Here is a 20,707-nt window from a genome sequence, read left to right on the forward strand (position 1 = left end):
GGGGGGGGGGGGGTGATCGCTCAACGGTCGCCGCGCTGAGGGAGCGGCGGGAACGGCGCGCGCCGCGCGGAGGGAGCGGCGGGAACGAGGCTGAGCGAGAGGCGGGAACGGCGCGCGCCGCGCTGAGCGAGCGGCGGGCTCGGGGCTGAGGGCTGAGGGCTGAGGGAGCAGCGCCCCCGAGCCCCGCTGTGCCCTGCGCCGCCCGACCCGCCCGCGGGCTCGGCCCCGCTCGGGGCTGGGGGGTGGCGGCTTTTGTTCACCGTCACCTTGGCGGCTCTTCCGCCTCGCCCCGGGCGGCGCGGGGACGCCGGGGAAAGGCGCCCCCAAGCCCGCGGTGCTCGGTGCGGGTTGCGGCGCTGGGCCCTGCGGTCCCTCTCCCGGCTCGTCGCGGGGCTCGATCGCCGTGCAGGGCCCTCCGCAGGTATGTGGGCTTCGGCACGGGCAGGGGGCCGCTCCGTCGGCCTCGCTCGGACTGCGGAGCCAGCCTTAGCTTCGCGTCCTCGGCTCGGCGGGCCCTCTGCTCTCCTGCAAGTTAGGACTGCCATGGCAGCTCTGGCTCCGAAGGCTCCTCCAGCTCTGCAGACCTCACCCTTCTCCGCTTCCCCTTTCCCCACTCATAACCCGGGCTGCCCTGTTTTCACACAGAGTAATATGGCAGAAGTTGTTTGAGCACCTTTTATTCTGCAGAGCTGGATGCCTTGAGTAGATCTTCTCCGAGCTGCTCTCGTTCGTCACCTGAGCTGAGCTCAGTGTGTTCTCAGGCTTTTGCCCCCCTTCCCCTCAGAGGTCACTGCAGTTCCAGTGTGGGTGCCCAGGAGCATCTCCACAACAAAACTTTTAAATCCCTTGGGTACCTGGGTGAACTTGGGTCTTGAGCTCGGTGCCAAGTACCACTGCATGAAAGAACTATCACAGGAGAGAACAACAGGATATGAGATTATTGTTTGATTTCAACCAGAAAGACTTAGTCATTCGTACAGATTTTGTCACTGTAGCCTTCCATTCTGGTTTGGCAATTCCCAAACCCTCTGTATGTTCTAGATACTTCAAGTTCAGTGTGCAGATGTTCTGCTTTGGTACTGAAAGGAGTGTAAAGATATCTAAGGTAGTTTTGAGCTGTTGAGAAATAGGGTAAGTTATATCTATCCATACCCAGGTTTCCTGAGGTACTGTGTCTGGTACTGTGGCACTGCAGGTGGGTACAGGATTTGTCAACGTGGGTTCTGAGCTGAGAAGTTGTGGTCGCTGACAAACTGCTGTTGCTTTAGCTCCTGGAGTTGATTTGTCATTAAGGAGGCATTCTGTGTCCGTTGTGACATCTTTCCTGTGAAAACTGGTTTAAACTGAAGAGAAAACCGAGTGAGCCAACCATCCATCTGCTTGGCTGCTGGTGCCCGTGGGAATAACACGTTTTCCTTCATGGAACCGAGGTTTCAAATTAGGCATCAACTCTCACACTTAGGATTATCTCACAGCACTGGAAATGTGCTGAGGAAACGCAGTACCTTAAACGCACAGGGTGGGATTTGAGTCTTCCTTCTCCTGTAGCAGTTGTGGTACTGGATGGATATCGTTGCTATTGAGAGCCTTTGACAAATGAAGAGCTGCACTGCAACTCAGATAACGTGCGAGAAGATGAATATGTCAAACTAATAGGTGTATCTGATGAGATACTAGAAGAGAGGCACTGAACCTGGTGTTGGATGATGGCACAGAGATGGAGTGGCTTCCCCAGAACAGGTCATCCTTGTCACTGCAATTCGAGTGGGTATCAGCCCTTTTGGACAGCACAGCTGAACTGCCCAGAAGCTGGTCCCCTATGGCAGTCATGGGCCTAAAATACAGGGTGCTGTTAAACTCCTCCCAAAAATCCCAACCACAAACCAAACCCAAACCAACCTTGCAGGACAGCATGATTTGAAAGGACTGCACGCTGTGCCTTGGGGCTCAGCCAGCTCGGGTGGTAGCAGGTTAGGTAAAGGAGATCATAAAGTAAAAGGGATTCTGGTAGATTACTCGGCTCTGCTGGGCCTTACTGCAGGTGGAGGATGATCTTACCTAGCAGGCCATGACAGAGGGAAGGTGGTTTCAGTACTGAAATGAGCTGTTTGGGACTTCTGATTGCTCTTTCTGGATTCTTTTCCTGGCAGCTGATGCTAACTTTACTTTTCCATGGGGTACCTGCCAGTCTCTGCAGGGCTGTGTTCAGATGCCAGCTGGACAGTCAGCTGCCAGTTGGATTTTCACCTTTTTTCACATGATGTGTGGCGGTGGTGGGACCTCAGTCATGCTTATGGGTTGCAGGAGCAAACACACTGTAACGTGTTACTGGCTTGTCTGCAGTGGGAAACACGGTTTACAAGGAGTAATCTGGGTTCAAGAGAAACCTGTCCAAGATGGTTAAAGCTGCTCTCCCCTTCCCTTCTGTTTTCCCTGGGCTCCTGTGGTGTGGGAAGCAGCACGGTGGCTCTTGTGGCTTTGCTTAGTATGCTCATGGTGTGGGGAGCATCTTTCTGATTTGCAAGAACATTTTGCCCAATTTTATTTTATGTTTAAGTGGTAAATTCAAATCCGATCAGCAGCTTGGGCAGGAGCCACACTGTTGCAGATTTATGTAAAAGTATAGCTTTATGTCTGCATGTCTTTAGTTATGACAAATGCTGTGGATGAACTGTTCAGAGGGTAACATTTGCTTGTCAATAAAACAAAACACTCTACTTGCTTATAGTTTTTTATTAAAACAAGTGATGGGGCCCACATCTCCCTGACAAAGCTTAGAAGTTTGTCTTGATGGAGGTTGCCTTCAGCTTCAGGTGACACTTCCTTGAGCTGCTGTCAGAACCCAGTTCAACCTTTTTTTTTTTTTTTTCCCCAAGTAGAATATGGTGAAATCCAGGCAGCATCACTGTTGTTGGACTGTCTTGAAACAGGATGGAACTGGTTTTGAACTACCTCTCTGGGCACAACCAAAGACTTTGTGCCAAAGTTTATTCTCTGGATACCTAAATTTGAGCACGTAGGCACCATTCAGTAGCTTAGTCACTGCCTCAGGTAACAGTGCCTTGCCACAGAGGACCGGTCACGTTTCTTCTTTCTCCAGGGCAGGGGAAAGAATAACGGGAATGCTTACGTGTATTTATAGGGGAAAAGGCATCTCCAGAGCCAGAGCTGCTCACTGAGCACGGTGTGTGCCAGGGCACACTGACTGCTCACCATCTGCAGGGCTTCTTCAGGAACTGCTCCTGCCCCCCTGTGCAAACTGATGGCTGAGGAGTTGGGCTTTGGGTTTTGGTTGGGGTTTTTTATTTAGTTGTAGGAACAAACACAGCTTAATAAAGTTCCATGTATAGAGATGATTACAGGCTGAATGAATTTGCATGCTCTCACCTCAGTGTAGACAGGAGAGATTATTGCAGCAGTTGGTTCTCCCATGCCTCAGCACAGAGATCCTAATGTGAGTGAGCCCTGTGTCATCCCTTCAGCCCACAGCAGTTTCATTTCCTTGCAAGGCCTGACTTTGTGCTTTATTTGTCACAGCCATCCAAAGATGTTAAATAAATCTCAGCACTACCCTGCAGTTGGTCTTTGGAGGAAAATGTTCTTTCTGCTTTTCTTCACTTGCTTATCTTTGCCTGCAAATAACAAATAATTCCTGTCCGTGCCAGTTCTCCCATTGGTTTTGTTCTCTTGAAAGAAATCTCACCTGTAGGCTACAGTTGTTGTTCTGGACTTGTGTCACACCTACTGAAGTTGCAGGAAGCATTGCACTGGCACATATTCATGCTTCTTCAATTTTGGAGTTGGGTCCCTTGGGTCTCTCACCTCTGAGTCTTGTTTCGGGAAGAGAGAGATTGCTTGTTTCATTTAGTCTTCCAGCTTGCCAGTTTATTGCAAGATCTGTCCTGTGGCTGCTGGTTCTCCTTGGATCAAGAACACAGTGCAAATCCTGCGTGCCTTCCTGGCAGCACAGGAACCAGAAGCACTGAAAGGGTGGAGATGCCATTTGTCAATGAATTATGACAGCCGGACAGGAGCAGGATTACCTGTGGACAGGCAGCAATTGCAGGGCTGTTGGTGTCATTCTCTGTAGCTTATTCAGTCAAGTGCATGGTGGAGGGATTTTTGGACAGTACATTTGCACTATAAAGAAGTGAGCAGATAAATGTATTTGATTTCTGGTGGTTGCCATCCCAGTTGCAGTATTTTGTTTCTGGCCAGTGTGCACACGAGTGCCTTGAGCCATAAGTTCTCATTGAGACACTTTCCCAGTGGCTGCTCAGGCTGATCAAAGAATGTGGCTCGTTTCATTCCAGTGAGAAGAGCACTCAGGTTCTTCTTTTTTAGCTGTTGTTAATTTTTTTTTCTTGAGTATATACTGAAGATAAGGGGAAATATACTTTTTACAGAACATATGTGGTGCCTGGCAAGTCATGAAAATACAGTTCTTTGTAAGTTTGGCCTGTGTAAATTGTTGAGGGTGATGCCCTGAGGTTTGGCTTAAATTTTGCTGTTACCTTTCCTTCCAACCCCCTTGGGCCTGCTGAGACTCGGGTTCTTGACTTTAGGGAGGCACTTTACTAATTGGGACACGTGGAGATTTTAATCTTTTGGAAACCTGGTTTCATGGCGCCCGTGCTGCTATCAAGGAGTTACCTGCTGTTTTATTGTACTGCCTTTTAATGACCTGGGAGACCTGAACAGTTCATTAAGCCTCTGCTACCCCTACTGGGATCTCTGAAGAGAGAATGAAATAATACTGAGACAGGTGAGGAACTGCAGAGGCATCCTGTAAAACCTGTGACTGTGTGATGTAAATCGATAGTGCTGTCACTGGAAACGTGGAAGAGGGCCCGGCGCTCCTGCCTGTGAGCATTTAAACCAACTTCTGCTTGAAGTCGGGAGGGAAGAACTGGCTGTGTGTGATCATTGCATACCTGCCTCTTCCGGATTTTTTGAAAGGTTTTGGCAGCCCTTCCTGAAATAGGACAGCTTGCAGTGAAGAAAAGATGTAGTGTGATACAGATCTCTTGGAGTGTGATGACTTGTCACAGGTTATTATGTTTTGTCCCCAGGGGCATTTTCAGTGTTCCTTGAGGTATGCCAGCAATTTGTTAACAAATGTACTTTGCCTGTTGCGTGGTGGCTGTCATCTGCTTTTTAATAGGGTCTTAAAAAAAAACATGATGAAGCTCCATCCTTGTGTGTTCTTTCAAGGACTCGTGGTGAAGATCCTGTCACCAATTTTGTGTTCATCATCTGCTCGGGGGGCAGGGGAGGAAAAAAAAGGAGTTTCACCTGTAGAAAGTGAGATGTCCTTGTTCTTTTAAGGCTGGTTTCTCACTAGAATTCCCATGTGCTGCCATTGCTGTAGTATGAGTCATATTGGGAAGATCCTCAAATTGCTCAGATTTTGTTTTCTTTCCTTTGTTCCCCATCTGAACATGCTCAGGGCTCAAACCTTTGACGTTCCTTAGTATTCTTGACATTTGGGTTTGGGTCTTATTGGCACAATTACTTGCCCTGGAGCTTCCTGTAAGGCACAACTAATACTGTGTTCCAGAGTCCTGGGAGGTTATATTGACAATTTTGGATAAGCCTAAAATAAATTTGCTGATTTTTTTATCCCCAAGTTCATGATTTCTGTTTCAGGCCTTGCCTTCTGCCTTACTTATAAGATTGTGAGATTGTTGTTTCAGGTGTGGTTCCTGGATAACTGTCTTTGGGAACAGCTCTTGGTGTTGTCTTATGTCTTGGATTGCTGGGCTGAGGTTATTTGGACTGTCCAGTGACTGTAAACTATTTGAGCTACATATTTGGGCTTTTTCCTTGTGAGTTCCCTTATGATGCAGGATCTGACATGTTTGTGGCACTGCTCCTGTGTGTGTTTTACCTTTATTACAGGCCCTTCTTGAGCTGAGGTTCATCTCCCAATCTCACTTCACGTGCTTTATGTCCTGTCTGGCTGTAATTGTGAACAGTCCCTTGTGTTGGCCCTTGGCGTAGATTGACAGGTCAAGGTTATTTTGGTGAGAAACCAAAAATCTGTTTCTAGGATTATCTCTGAAGTTGGAAACTTGGGGGTTTGACTTGGTCTTCTCTGCCTGCTGCCTCGCCTAGACGTTAGTTTTTGGAGAGGGAAAATAGATTAAGCTTCAGTGTGAGAACTGGAGGGAATTTTATGGTTGGAGACACTGGCAGTTTTAAGTGAGCTGGAAAAAACAACGTGCTGGCTGCTGACAAGCCATCAAAATATCTTCCAGGGTACTGAAGATCATTTTGTGACGTGGATGGTCTGCAAGACAGTGTGGATGGGTAGGAGAATAGCAGGTTGAACCAGGTGATCCACAGAAGTCCTTTCCAACTGTTTCCAGTTATTGAATGACAAATGTGAAATGGAGTTTGGTTGGACAAATAGTACCTAAGACTTCAGTCATCTCTGAGGACTGAGGGTTTCCCTCCCCAGTCTTCAGAGGCTGTGAATCCAGCCCACACAATTGCTTCAGAATATTGGTGCTTCCATCTTCATGTTACACATGTGAGTGACCTTCTGAAGCAGATGTGCTTTAAGAGGAAGGAATGGGACCAGCTGCCTTAAGGAAGTGTATTCCTGTTTGCTCTTGGAACTCGAGTTTTTAAATGTTCATCAGGTTATTGCCAGAGGCTTAAGTAAATGCTGCAAGAGGTTTTTAACAGGGTTGTTGCTTGGTTGTTTGAGGTTTGGGGTTTTTTTAAGCACCCGTTCTGTAAGGGACTTTGTATCCACTGTTCCCTGCTCATCAAAGTAATACATGAACTGACTGAAATCTTTTTATTTACCTCAGTGAGGGTTGGGAGGGTGTCCTGAATTGGTGGGTAGTTTCTAGTGAATTAAGCCCCTGTTCACAGAATTGTTTCAATTCTAACATCTCTGTGTTCATCGTGTTATGGGGAAGTTGTGAGGTATGGAAGTCGTGATCCTCGAGCTAAGGTGCCTGTTTTTGGTTGCAGCGTTTGACACTGTGTACCAAAGAAATGGTGATGGAGAAGCCAAGTCCCCTGCTCGTAGGGCGGGAGTTCGTCAGACAGTACTACACCCTGCTGAACAAAGCTCCTGACTTCCTGCACAGGTGACACTTCCACACTCTAAGGGACTAATGCTTTTGAACAAGAGTCTGTCCTGTTCCTTGTACATTAATTTCTGAGTATGGCAGGGCATGGACCTGACTAACTCTTACTGAAAATTCCTTAGCCTTGTTGAGGCCTGGGGAGACTGGATAGACACTCGTGAGCTGAAAATTCCTGTTGCATTGAGCTCTACAATTTTTGACTAAAATACTTGTTGGGTTCGATTCTATTTTTTTTTTCACTTCTATGACTTTCACGTCTCTACTTGCAGGTTTTATGGCAGGAATTCTTCTTATGTCCATGGAGGACTGGATGCCAGCGGGAAGCCGCAAGAGGCAGTGTATGGTCAAGCTGTGAGTATCAAAATCAGTCATGTAATCTTCATTAATGCTCAGAATAAATCAGGTTTTTTCTTTACCAGTGGCTTTGACTTTCTTATCTGGTAAATAACGTGTTGTGGTACTGCTTCCTGTTCAGAGACAAATAGGAATTTGGTAGCTTGACTTTTTTTGTTTGCTTATTTCTGCTTTTACTGAGGATCAGGTTTGATTCATCAGCTTTGCATCTGGGCTGCAGAAAGTGCATTTGGGATGGGGAACAAAATCAAGAGGACCTGATAGACTTGTGCTGTTGATGTATCTTATTTTGGTTAGAAGTGGTTCCTTGGGAAAGGGACTGATTTTTGTGAATTGTGATAAATTCTTCTGTGGGTGCAGTTTTGCTCAAGTGGAATAAAACTTTTTGAAGAAGGGAAGTGAGGGTTGCTTTGGTTGTACCTCTTTATCACAGTAATGTTTGTCACCTACTGACATCTGTTCGTGTGCCAGCAACGTCTTTGAGCAGTGTGGCTTATTTAGCAGCACAGAAATCTTTGCAGTGCAGATGTTCCCCCCTCCTGTGACATTTGGGTACTTTGACAACGGATAGAGGGTTGGTTTAGGGTGATTTTGTTGTTGGGGTTTTTTTGGGGTTTCTTTATTTTTTAACACAAGATAAATCCTGTCTCTTTCATGGGCCCTTTAGAAAATGAAAGCTGTGAAAAATGTCATTGGTTTTAATGCAGCTGGAAAAATTGGATGGCAAGTTGTATGCTATTTGACTACTCTGAGAAGTGTTTGAATCCTAGTGGAAAAATTCAGATTAAAAGTTAGATGAGCTCAGGTAGACTCTCCTTAGTGGAAGACACTTCTTAGTTCCTGCATTTACCTTTTGAGCTTCAGGGGAGTTCCTTTTTGTGTTAGTTCCAGCTCAGGTATTTCAAAGGCATTCCAAAGCTCTGTACAAAAACTCCCTGTAGCTGAAGTGTCTGTCTGCATTTCTAGGAGATACACAAGAAGGTGATGTCCCTGCAGTTCAGCGAGTGCCACACCAAGATCCGTCACGTGGACGCTCACGCCACCCTGAGCGACGGCGTGGTCGTGCAGGTCATGGGGGAGCTGTCAAACAATGGGCAGCCCATGAGGAAGTTCATGCAGACTTTTGTGCTTGCTCCAGAAGTAAGTGTGTGTGAGATTGTGTTAAACTTCAAATAGTGACGATGGAAACCTGACCTGTAGCTACAGTTTGTCACATTGGGACAAAAGAGATGATCTGGCTTTAAAACTTGGTCTGGGGGCTGTCACTGCATGTGTCACAGTTGGGCAGAAGTTACTACCCAGTTGTGTACTTAGGGAAGAGGTGCTGCTTGAAAAACAGCTGTAGGGACATAGTCCTATTGCCTAATGTTGGTGTGTACCCACAGCTTATCTCTAATCCATCCTTCTTGTGGACTGCTAATAATCTGTATTTGCTAAACACTGCATGTTGCTCTTTTACAGGGATCTGTTCCAAACAAGTTCTATGTCCATAATGATATCTTCAGATATGAAGATGAAGTATTTGGGGATTCAGAAGGAGAACTTGACGAAGGTGAGAAGGACTGAACGAGTAGAGTCTGTGGTTCTTGTTCCTCTGGCATGCGTGCACAGCTGTCTCCAGCTTCTTCTTTTTGTGAAAATCATGAGCAACCAAGCCTCTTGAATGAGAGAAAGGGTCTTCCGTCTTTTCTTGCAGCTAATTTTACTTATTTCACATTGATGAAGCTTTATTTTGATTGCTTCTATTTTAATATGCTTTTATTTGAGTGCAGCTTGTGTACACTTGCAGAAATGTATAAGGAAGTTTTTGGTTTTGTGTCAGAGTCTGAGGAAGAGGTGGAAGAAGAGCAGGAGGAAAGACAACCATCACCTGAACCTGTGCAAGAGAATGCAAGCAGTACTTACTATGAAAACCATCCTGTAACGTAAGAAGTCCTTCTTATTACATGACCTTGCTTTTTTAATAAAAGTGACCAAATTGCTTTGGCTTTGGATTCTGTATGTGATTTAACAGGTGGTTCAGGAAACTTGATACAGGGGCGTGTGTTATGTTAGTGTAACATTATTTTGAAACATTGCTGCTTTATTGGAGAGAGGAAATGGAGGGTGTTCTTATGTTTGTTAGTTATTTTCACTTCTGGTTTCAAAAGAGAGGTGAAAAGGTAACAACCACGTGTATGTGCACACTTAATGGGATCAAGGTTGTTCAGATATGATGTAGTTAATGTGAAGGGTTGACAAAGGATGGTTCATCATAGAATCACAGAACAGTTTGGGTTGAAAGGGACCTCTTAAAGGTCATCTAGTCCAACCTCCCTGCACTGAGCAGGAGTATTACTCCTCAAATTTGGGTATCACTTGAAAATGAGAGGAAGATCTACTTCTGGAGAAGCTGCTCTACAGCTGTATTGGAAGAATAGGTCTCTACCCTGTGTGTCTTCAAATCTGAACAAGTTTAAAGAAAAAAAATTATCATTTTCTTAGAAAAATACATTTTATTGCAAAAACCAAACACACAAATAACCCTCACAAACAAACACCACCAAACCACTGTGCTTTTTTTGAAATGTAGAAATGGCTTCATAAGGGCCAGAAATTATTTCCTGGTTCCCTTGTTAAAAAAAACCAGTTATGACATCACTAGACAACGTCTGCTGAGTGCATCAATGATCTTTTTAATACCAGTTGTTACCACTGCATGGCTTACAAAAAGTCATAAAATACAAAGCAGTTGAAAAGCTCATCAAATGCATTTGATTATTGTAGCAATGGGATAGAGGAGGCACTGGAAGAATCATCTCATGAACCTGAGCCAGAATTAGAATCTGAAACAAAAACCGAGGAGCTGAAAGCTGAAGTAGAAGAAAAGACCCTCGAGGAGCTGGAAGAGAAGTCTCCATCTCCACCTCCTGTAGAACCTGTTTCACTACCACAAGAACCACCGAAGGTTAGTTAAAAGTCATATCTGTGCTACTGGGTGCAGATGGTAAAACAGATTTGCTTTTGAGCTTTGCCTTTTTGAGTGGCCATACTGGTCCCTCTCTTCAGTTGTCATGCTGTATGAACAGCTAGACATCAACCTTGAACGTGTAAAAATGTGAAGTTTCACTAAAAAAGGAAAAAATGGTATTTTTAAGTGCTGCTCATCACCTATTGTAAATTTTAGGCTCTGCTCGTAAAGTGTGTGTGTGGTTTTATGCATGTGTAGACGTTTTTAAATGTGGAGTTAACATGTTAAGAAAACACCTCTAGCTACCACCACCAAAAATCTCCTACAGTGGGAGCCACTGCTCTTCCTTGAAAAAAAAACATAACACACTAACACATGCAAAATTGCTGGCACTGTGGGTTCAAAATGAGAATGGGGGCACTGACTGTCTCCTCTAGGGGCGAGATGCCTAATCTTAAAAACCACAGTGCACGCTGTGCATCATCTGCTGTGGTGACACCTGGGAGGCTTGGAAGTGCTGGGAGAGCCAGTGGAAGCTGGACCAGGTCATTTTCTAGCTCCAGCACGTCTCCCGTACTGTTTTTCCCAGTTCTTTTTCTCTTTTGCCATTTTCACTTGTAACTTCTGGCATCTGCTGTCTTTCTTCGTGCAGAAGACACTTACCACTGCAGGGTTTTCAGTCCTAGGTTTGGTTACATCATGGAAAGCAGTGATCTGGGAATGCTGAGGGAACAGGGCTCGCTCAGGTAGCACTGTACACACTTGCTCCACGCCATCAGAGTCCACAGAACTGCACATCCTCCTGTCTCTCCGTTGTAATGCTTGCACAACAATGATTTAAAAGTCAGATGTGAACCAAAAGTGTATTTTCAGCAGACGAGTTTCCCTGTAGGAATGTCAGTGGTTTGCCATGATTAGTAGCCTAGGTTTGTTGCATTTCCTGCAGGCTTTCTCTTGGGCTTCAGTGACCAGTAAAAACCTGCCTCCTAGTGGTACTGTTTCTTCCTCTGGAATTCCACCCCATGTTAAAGCACCAGTCTCACAGGTAACCCATCTGTGAACACCTTGGATTGTCTCATTACTTCTGCAAACTGCTTCAGTTTTTTAAATTAACAGATCAACTTGTTTGACTTAAATTGCACAAATTAATTGTGTCTTAAATGTTAATGCACTCACCTCCTTGTCGCAAGCGAAGGCACGTGCACGTAACAGGTGTAACTTTGGGTGGTGGTATTGTTAAAATTGTTCATAGGGAACCATGAATAGGAATCGCTGCCGAAGGGTTTTTTTACCTGTGTTAAGGGGATATGGTTTGGTTTACAGGGGGAAACAAAACACCAGTTCCCCACAAAATGTTAGTTTTCTGAAGTATGTTTGAAAAGGGCCTTGGTGGAACTGCCCCAGCAGTAAAAAGGGATAGCACCGTTTCTGAGGTGCAAGATTGCCTTGCAAGGCTAACATCCACAGAAATATGCTGGATTTCATTACCCCTGTGTAATTAGCTTGTTGCAGAACCCTGTACCAACTTATGACTGTGTAAGGAATGGAAGGATTCACATTTCCTTGCCAGGACAATGCTATCTTCCCATTCCTATGATGCCTGGGTGAGGAGGGGAAAGAGGAAAGAAAGTTTGACCGGGTGACAGCTCATGTCCTGCACATGCCAAGTCGATGTGAGACACAGAGACTCTCAATTCAGCTTCCTCCTGAAATACAGAAATCCTGAAAACGTGTGTCCTTTAACCTCTGGTCCTGGCACTGTGTGCCTGAGCGCTGTATGTCGTGGTAGCTCATGTCCAACCTTTTTAAAAGACTTCAGTTTTCAGCAGAGCAGCTGGGTTACTGCAGCTGTTGGTTTTGCACTGGTTTCTTCTCCATTTTTTACTGACAGAGAGGAACCTGTCTGGGATTAGCCTTCAGCCAAATGCATGTTAAAAAAGAAAACAGGAAAAACAAAACAAGAAACCCAAACAAACTCCAGCACCTTGTATGGTGTTGCTTTTGGGTTTTCTGGGACTGTCATGGACATCAGATAATGGCTGTGTAATGGGAAGCCTGTCTGTCTTCATCAGCCTAAACGGGGCTTTGAACACTTAGGTGGTATTTAACCTGTAAAAACTGTGGGGTTTGTAGTACAGAATAGATTTGCCTTATGCAAAACCAAAATGAGTTTTAATTTATTTGCAATAGAGAGAGTGGATTTTTGTAATGTGCCTGCAAAAATCATTTCAAATGATGTGTACCAGAGAGCAGAAGAGAGCTTACAGATGTCCCTTAAACACGTACATGTTGTGTCTGCTGCTTATCATGCCCTTTTAGATGACTTGTGCTGTGACTTTATGTTCAAGTAGTCCTGTGTGGAAGCTTCTGAACAATACTGACATGGCAGGCATTTCAACTCTCAACTCTTCTGCAGCCAGCACTACTCAGTTCTGAGCTCCTTGTCTTGCACACATTTCAGAAATGGGACACAGAAGTCTGGTAGGAAAGGCACCTGAACCATTTCTGCAAGGGGCTGCAAGTCAGGAGCAGATTTTTCCTGTTCTCATGGATCCATTAGTGCCAGACAGTGTGCATGTAAGCGAGGACAGAAGATGCACTGCTGGGTGGGTGGCTCCTTTGGAATGCAGTTCTAGCTGGTGTCGGGGATGTTACAAAGCAGTTGTTAACTGCTCATTCCTTTCTCTGCATCGTTCCAGTTCCCCCCCTCTTCTATCAAGTTAAAAATACAGCCCCAGTAGTGTTAACTGAGAACCCCTCCAAGGACTGCACATGTACTGTTCTGGATATAAACCAGTTCAGTTCTATTTATTTACAGCTGTGGAGTGAAGCATTTCTTGTCCTTTTTCTGATTGTGGATGATTAGAAATCAACCTGCCTGCATTCATAAATGGGGACTTTGCTTTATAGCATTTTCAGGTATTTTTATCTCCCATTTTTATTAACATATCAGCTATCATAGGGGTGCAGAGGGGCAGGGGCAGGCAGGGTGCTCCCTGATTCTTGTGTTCTGACTCAGAAGAGGTGAGTCCCTTTCCCTCCCCGCGTGAGCTCCTGAAGAGAAGAGACAATGTCACCTTTTCCTTCAGTGTTGTCAAAGCTCCATCAAGCAGGGGTTTGTGGCACTTGGCTCCTGTAGTAGCTGTCTGTAGAAATCCTTCCTGGGTGTCTTTGGGTGTACTCTGTGCTGGCAGATGGGAGTTGCAGTTGGCTGCTGCTTGGGCTGTGAGTGGCAGCCCTGATCAGGGATCTTGGGATGCTGCTAATAATGGCAGGGTTTTGGGGAGCACAGTTTGGTACCAGGGAGCACTGAGGCAGTCTTCCTCTGTAGAAAGGGATGATGCTGGTTAGAAAACAACTAATGAGATTAGTTGTTTGTGTGCTAGATGAGAAGTTCAGTGGAATGCAAAGCAAGCAGGTACAAGTTAACTGTTACTCAGGATTTAATAGGAGGACACTAAGTATCTAAGGAATGGGAGTCTGAATGTATTAAATTTTGCTTTTGAGGTATAATTTATAATACATTAAAGATGTGTCAGTAAAACATGGCAGAGGAGCTCCAGTGACCCATGAGGAAATATAAAGGAACAAGATTTAACAGGAAGGCTGATTTTTCTAGCTTATTCTTGGAACTGAAGAAGCGATCCTAGAAGCATTTTAAGGACAGAATAAGGCTTAGCTGTACAGCACAAGCGATAGGAGGGCTGAAGCATTCATTTGGTGTGTAATACCTGCGTGTTTCCTGTAAAATCCAGCCTTTTTTCCCCTGGGAGGTCCTGTCTGGCTGGAACTGCCAGTTGTCTTGAGTGCTTAAAGGAAAATAAGGGAGATGTTTAACATAAACTACTTCTCCTCAGCAGTGTGGGCCTGTAGCTGTTCCCCTTGTGTTTAATCTTACGTGCAGGCTAGTCCTGGATTTGTATGCTCCTAAGGATAATTTTGTTTTTCTAAGATAAGAACCCAGCGCAGCAGCAGCTGCTTAACTGTTGTACAGAAAATGGAATTTAAAAAATGCTGAGAATTGCTTCAGTGACCAGCAGTCTGTATAGAAATATTTTTTATTGTTCTGTCTCTGTTTCTCAAATTATCTCTAGAAGCATTTTTTCCTGGCAAAATAGAAGTGGAATAGGTGTTCTAGTACCCAAATATGAAGGGTGTACTTTGAGCATCATGGTCTTGGCATCAGCGAAGTGGAACAGTATCCTCAGCAGGGTAATCATTTCAGGTGGCTTTATGGTATCAGAAATGCTTATTACACTTCCAAGGGCTTTTCTTTTGTTCTCCTCTTTCTATTGGGTAGTTTTCATATAGTTGTTCTGCACTGAAGGAAGAGAATTCCTCAGGAACTTGGACAGAAAATGTGGTTTTCCCATCTCTCGGTGTTCATCTTGGACTACCTTCCTAATCTGTGAAGTTTGAGCTTGGCATGAGGAAGCTTTATGTCCTCTGTGATTTAAGTCAGGTTGAGGGATTTGTGAGTAACGGAGCGTTGGGGTCTCAATGCCTGGTCAAACATGGAAAATTCACCTTAGCCATGTCCTGGGGAGATGCTCTGGTGGAGAGATGTTTGCTTTGCACCTTTTAACAGAGATAACTGAACACTGCAGTCCTGGATTGGTACAGAGGAATTTATAGAGGTGAAAAAAAAACATATTCCCAAACACATTGACATGGATGTGTATCTTCTGGAATTCGTTTTGTGCATGCCACTTACCTATGCCTTGCGTTGTGGGGGGGGTTGTTTTGGTGAGTTTGGGGGTTTGGGTTGGTTTTTATTGGGCCAGTGTTAAATAATGCACCTTCTCCTGTTTTAGCCAAGAGTGGAAACTAAACCTGAAGCTCAGTCTCAACCTCCTCGTGTTCGTGAACAGCGTCCCAGGGAAAGACCAGGTTTTCCACCCCGAGGACCTCGACCAGGTAACGTGGATTCAGCTTGTGTGTCTGCTTGGGACTAGTTAATGAGAGGTGTCTCCTGGACAGGCCTGTGTTGTATTTGGCTGATAATTAACTGCCTGTCCCTGCTGCCTTCCACTAGAAATGGGGGAATGTGATTTGGAGTCCAGCCTGGTTTGAGTGAGTGTGCTTGGTGCTGTCCGTAGATGTGTTCATCCGAGGTTCTGCACATCTTCTGACCCCAGTGGTTCTGCCTTCCTTCTGTTGAGCACAGGGAGAGGGGACATGGAACAGAACGAGTCGGATAATCGTCGGATAATCCGCTATCCAGACAGCCACCAGCTCTTTGTGGGGAACTTGCCACATGATATCGATGAGAGTGAGCTGAAGGAGTTCTTCATGAGTAAGTAGTGATTTCAGCTGCAGAGACTGAGACAAAAAGCTGTGTTAAAAAGGCACATAGCAGTGACTTAGGGCCACGTGGGGAGGCCTTCACACAGTGCAGCACTGCAGAGGTCTGGAACAAGCAGAGTAGTCATACAGCTGGCACTGTGGGTTTTGGTAAAGTGCCTCTTCCTTTGTGTTTTCCTAGGCTTTGGAAATGTGGTAGAACTTCGCATAAACACTAAAGGAGTGGGAGGAAAACTGCCTAATTTTGGTTTCGTGGTATTTGATGATTCTGAGCCGGTCCAGCGAATTTTAGTTGCGAAAGTAAGTATTGGCACTGAGTTGCCCCTTCCAGGGATGGACTGAATGCCTGAAACCCCAAGTAACGTGGGCCATCCTAGTTTGTATTGCTGTTGGGTCTGGTATTTGAAAAACAGCTGTAAGAAAACCAGAGTTTTTTCATTCTCATTGTGTCAGAAGTGCTGTGTAGCTCACAAAAGCTGTGCCAGTGTTCCTCAAACCGCATCATACGAATTTGGGTCTCTTACCTCCACACACAGACACCACACTGAGCTCAGCGCTTGCTCTTAGAGATCCTTTTGAGATGAAAGTGGAGCAGGTAACCCTTCCAAGGGTATCACCTGGATGTCTGAATTCTGCACTCTGGGTCTGAGAGAAAGGAGCAGGGTTATTTGCAGTTTTCACTGGAGGAACTGGAGAGGAGAAAGCAGCAGTTTTCTTTTCTATGATGTGATAGTGAGACCTGGTAGAGAATTCTTCAGGAAGCTTAACCCTAAAGTGAAAAAGCTAAAGCTGGATGTGAAAGAGGCTAAAGACAACCCTGCTTTTACTTGAGACAAACACTTTATTCCTTGCATGCCAAGTGAATGTGAAAGTGGTGTTGTGCAGGGCTAAGGCTGCGTGCTGCAGGGAGCCTTTACCAGGTGCTGTTTGTGCCGGGCACGAGGCGTGCAGCCAAGGCAGAGCTTTCGCGTGCCTCGTGTCGGTGGCCTGTGTGACGCGGTGACTAACGTGTGCCTTGACCCCTTTTCCCCATAAGCCCATTATGTTCCGGGGCGAGGTGCGCCTGAACGTGGAAGAGAAAAAAACCAGAGCTGCTCGGGAGCGAGAGACCCGCGGCGGGGGCGACGACCGCAGGGATCTGCGCCGCAATGAGAGAGGCCCCGGCGGGCCCCGCGGAATCGTGGGGGGCGGCATGATGAGAGACCGGGACGGAAGAGGACCTCCCCCCAGGGGGGGCATGGCACAGAAACTCGGCTCTGGACGAGGAACCGGGCAGATGGAAGGCCGTTTCACTGGACAGCGCCGCTGAAGTCTCCACTGGGGGCAGACAGTCTTGTCAGTGGTACATTATCCATCGTGTTTGCATTCTTGTTAATTTTTTTTGGCTTTGGAATGTGACACAGCCCTTCTGATCATTTCTTTGATGTGAAAGCATCCTTTGGTTTCCAATTTAAATTGAGGTGGACGTTCTTTCCCCAGTTTCACAACAGGAGTCACACTGTTAATTTATAAATGTAGACTTGGAGAATTGAGGACTGGAAAAAAGAAAAGAAAAAAAAAAAGAAAAGAAAAAAAGACCGGTTAACTATCTGCAACAAAAGTGAACTAAAGGACACGCCCAGTAGCTTTCAGGTCCTTTCAGTCAAAAACCCTCTGCTGCACATTTTGTGTAAGTGTTGCCGTTTCTGCCTACTACTGTTGGAAACACAAATAGTGCAATTTGTGCAATTGGAGAAGCTTGCCTTTTTTTTTTTTCCTTCTTAGAACACTCAGCTCCAAACCAACTCGTGTTTACGCACTCATCAAAATGCACTAATGGGTCCTCTGAACTCATTCATACTGACAGCTGCAGGAGGCATCGGAGGGAAAGCCTTCATCCTCTTACTCAGACAGAATAGCTTGGGGAACGGTGCGGGCGTCCGCTCTGCTTGCTGTGACCAACCTCTGTACACACACAAACCTTAACGAGACTACACCTTTGTTCCAGAAGGAATCCATTTAGCTGTAAACTAACCAGAACCCAGAGTTTCCAAGTCGTAGCCCTGAGTACGCAACAAGTTTGATAGCTCACGTCAGATTTTTCTATCTGCCCCTCTTCAGTGCAAGGATGGCTGCTCAACACACTCCTCCTTCCCCTTTCCCCTTCGAGAAGCGTTGTACAGTGAAACTTGTCTTGACTGTATTTGAGTTCTCTGGTAATGTAATAAGCATGATGGTGCCTTCTATGAATACATCATTCCAGTCTTGCTGGTGATTTTGTACAGTATAGTGTATGAATTACTGTGCTGCAAAGCCAAGTGGCAGCAAAGCATTTAAAGGAAATAATTGGAAAATTGTATTAAAAAAAAATTGCAGTATCTTTCAATGAGTAAACGTTGCTAAAATGATCATCCACCTTGCTCTTCAATTAACAAGTTCGCCTGTGTTTTTGCAGAGGGGGGAAGGGAGGAAGAAGGCATCCAAGTAGACTCCAGGTTGTCTCTTCTTTTTAATCAATGTCAGAGTTAAAGGAAGCAGAGTTGCAATCTCTCTCGGACATGAATTGCAGAAGTCAGTCCAGAACGGTGGACACTTCTGGCCAGCTCCTAGTGGGTAGTAGACCTGAGCATCCTTTGTGAAGGTGAGCTTCTAAAACGGGGATACTGCAATTTTCAGAGAACTAAACAGCAGCTCTTAAGTTCTTGCATTTTCCAGTTGCACTTTTTTAAAAACTCGTACTCATGTTGCACGTAACTCTCAGCTGAAGCTGGCACTGATGTGGCTCTGGAGCGAAGGATAGCGAGGAGACCTCCTCTTCTGCAGTTTGACCGGTGGGTTTTCCAGCGGAGAGCTGTGTTCCTGGCTGACGTTGTGGAGCACACTCCTGTAACCTGCAGCTGGAGCAGACGGTCCAGCTGGGCTCTGCCAGGGCGCGCGGCCGGCGCCGGCTCCAAGGTGTCAGGAGCAAAGAGGGGGGGGCGCGTCTGTGCGAAAGTGTGACCACTTGAAGCTGCTGCTGAGCACGGGAGACCTCAAATACAAAACTGGCAATTTCAAGCAAGAGCAGAGAGGGCATGCTAGCAGTCTGTCTCTGGATTATGCAATCATTTGCTGGTTTCCAGTAAGCTGGAGGATTTTGCACATCTTTTCTGTTAACGCTAGGCAAGGTGGAGTGGCATCTGTCTGTTCTCTGCCAGACTTGAGGTCTTCTGTGTTCCATGGTAAGTCTTGCACTATTTTCATACGCTTTTTTTTCCAGGATGCGTTTTTACCAGTTTGCATTTTCATATTTCAGTCTTTTTGTTGAAGGTCTCGCAATTTCAGCTGTCACCTGGAAATCTGTAGTACTTGAACTGCTGGCCACACAACTCCACTCCTTAGGTTTGAAGCCCTCGGGCAAATTGCTGTTACCAGTTAGCAATTTGCCACCAGTGTGGTTTGTGTAGCCTAGAGGTTTTTTTTCCTTCTATAGTGCTGTGGTGTTTTGCTGCCACCTAATTCATTCGTATGGCAAATGGCACTGGAAATAATCAAGAACAAAAACAGAGTAGTAAAAAGAGCCACTGAGCCATTCTGCTTTTTGGCTTGCTTCTTGTTTAAATGACACGAACCCTTGGAACATCATCCAGAGAAGTTTACATGGTGATAGCTCACCTGCTGTACTGTGGACTCTTATGTGTTCTCGACCCTCTCAATAATAAATGTATCTCTTAGAGCAAAGGAAGGGATTCACTGACCATTACTGTTAGTTGCTGATTTGTGAATGGTGGGAGTATTTTGTCATTACGGTTCCATTTCAACAAACTTGGCTGACCATCTTGGCTTTAGTAGGTATTCAAGACAGTGGATTACCATCTTTATTGCTGTAACGTGTCAAGCATTATATGCTAGTAGATTCTAGTTTAATTGTTGCAGGTGGAAAGTATTTTTAAGTTTCCATTCTGAATGTGTTTTGACTAAACATACCAATAAACTACTGATGTCTGCAGCATTTATCCATGTCCCTAATTCTCTTGCATGCAGGTGCTGTGGAGCACTGTCACCCCTGGCTTACAGGAAAGCTTGTAAGAACGTTGGTGCTGACCTGGCCAGTGACAGTGGGAACCCACAGTACCACGGCCTCATGAACCTTGAAGTATTTGACTTTGGTGGCTTCTCTCACCTCAGGGTGTGTGTGGTCCGGGGAGGACACAAGCTCCTCTCAGAGGTGTCCCAGGTGGCATTCCTCCACACCCTGCCAGGCTGCAGCATCCGGCTACAGGATACAGCTTCCGTGGATGTTGTGGTGGTGCTGGGAGGATTGTGAGCTGAGTTGTCTTAAAAAAATCAACTGGAATTGCTTGCTTTGCACTTTAGGGCTTCTTACTCTTGATGGTGCAGAAGTGATTGTCCCTGTTTTGTCACTTCATGTGTTTGTTAGAAGTTACCCAAAAAGGCTGGTAAAAGGGTTATTCTCACACTGCTCATAGATGAGGTGTGGCTGAGTCATGGAATCTGGAGCTCTTCTGCTCTGGGTGAAGTTCCTGGTAGCTGCTGCCTGCTGTGTCCTGCCAAGGGCATGTCTTGGCAGTAAGTATTTCCTGATAAATGGCAGTTGGGAAGTATCTGAAAAGTGGTGCAGTTGTGTGAGTTGAAACACTGGAATGAAAAACCGGGATCCTGTAGAAGCCCCAGATCTGGAGTCACCAAAAAGTCCTCAGAGGAGCAGCCTCGACAGGTACAAGATCTGCTGGCACCAAAGATGCCCGGAGGAGCACAATCCCCTGTGCCACCGCTGGGGGCCTGCAGCGTTCAGGCCTTGGGGCCTTGGCTTGTGAGGTAAATGGTGCAGACTTGTGTTCTCTGGGGCTGAGGGGGAGGGCAGGACATCATGGGATCCGAAACCAAACAGGGTCGACCAGGGCCTGGTTTTAGTTGTGCCACAAAGTCTTGCATCTTTAAAGTTGTCCAGGAGCACCTTTTATCAGCACGGGAGTTGATGTTTAGGCCTGTAGTGGCAGTAAAATGTGAGGGA

At 45.8% G+C, this 20,707-nt stretch overlaps 1 protein-coding gene across 2 annotated transcripts; it reads left to right on the forward strand.

Annotated features, from left to right (window-relative positions):
* Positions 1-6,987: 6,987 nt before the first annotated feature.
* Positions 6,988-19,688, forward strand: G3BP2 (G3BP stress granule assembly factor 2). 2 transcript variants are annotated; one of them, XM_027669756.1, is made up of 11 exons: positions 6,988-7,106; positions 7,376-7,457; positions 8,427-8,600; positions 8,922-9,012; positions 9,283-9,385; positions 10,227-10,407; positions 11,357-11,455; positions 15,225-15,327; positions 15,578-15,706; positions 15,896-16,014; positions 16,751-19,688. In XM_027669756.1, exons 1-11 carry the CDS (start codon positions 7,012-7,014, stop codon positions 17,021-17,023), a joined length of 1,449 nt encoding a protein of 482 aa, XP_027525557.1. In that variant the 5' UTR covers positions 6,988-7,011; the 3' UTR covers positions 17,024-19,688. The 2 variants fall into 2 exon arrangements, with proteins under 2 accessions (XP_027525557.1, XP_027525558.1); XM_027669757.1 differs by lacking the exon at positions 11,357-11,455.
* The last annotated feature ends 1,019 nt before the right edge of the window (positions 19,689-20,707 follow it).

This window comes from Corapipo altera, unplaced genomic scaffold (genome assembly GCF_003945725.1).
Source record: "Corapipo altera isolate COAL_440 unplaced genomic scaffold, ASM394572v1 61295, whole genome shotgun sequence".
In the NCBI taxonomy this organism is placed as follows: Eukaryota; Metazoa; Chordata; class Aves; order Passeriformes; family Pipridae; genus Corapipo; species Corapipo altera.

What these genes read in the sequence shown, in the direction of transcription:
- G3BP2 (XM_027669756.1), top strand. Translation starts at nt 7,012, where the DNA reads ATGGTGATGGAGAAGCCAAGTCCCCTGCTCGTAGGGCGGGAGTTCGTC. An exon ending in TACCACAAGAACCACCGAAG is followed by an intron (nt 10,408 to 11,356) that starts GTTAGTTAAAAG and finishes CATTTCCTGCAG; the next exon opens with GCTTTCTCTTGGGCTTCAGT. An exon ending in ACCCCGAGGACCTCGACCAG is followed by an intron (nt 15,328 to 15,577) that starts GTAACGTGGATT and finishes TGTTGAGCACAG; the next exon opens with GGAGAGGGGACATGGAACAG.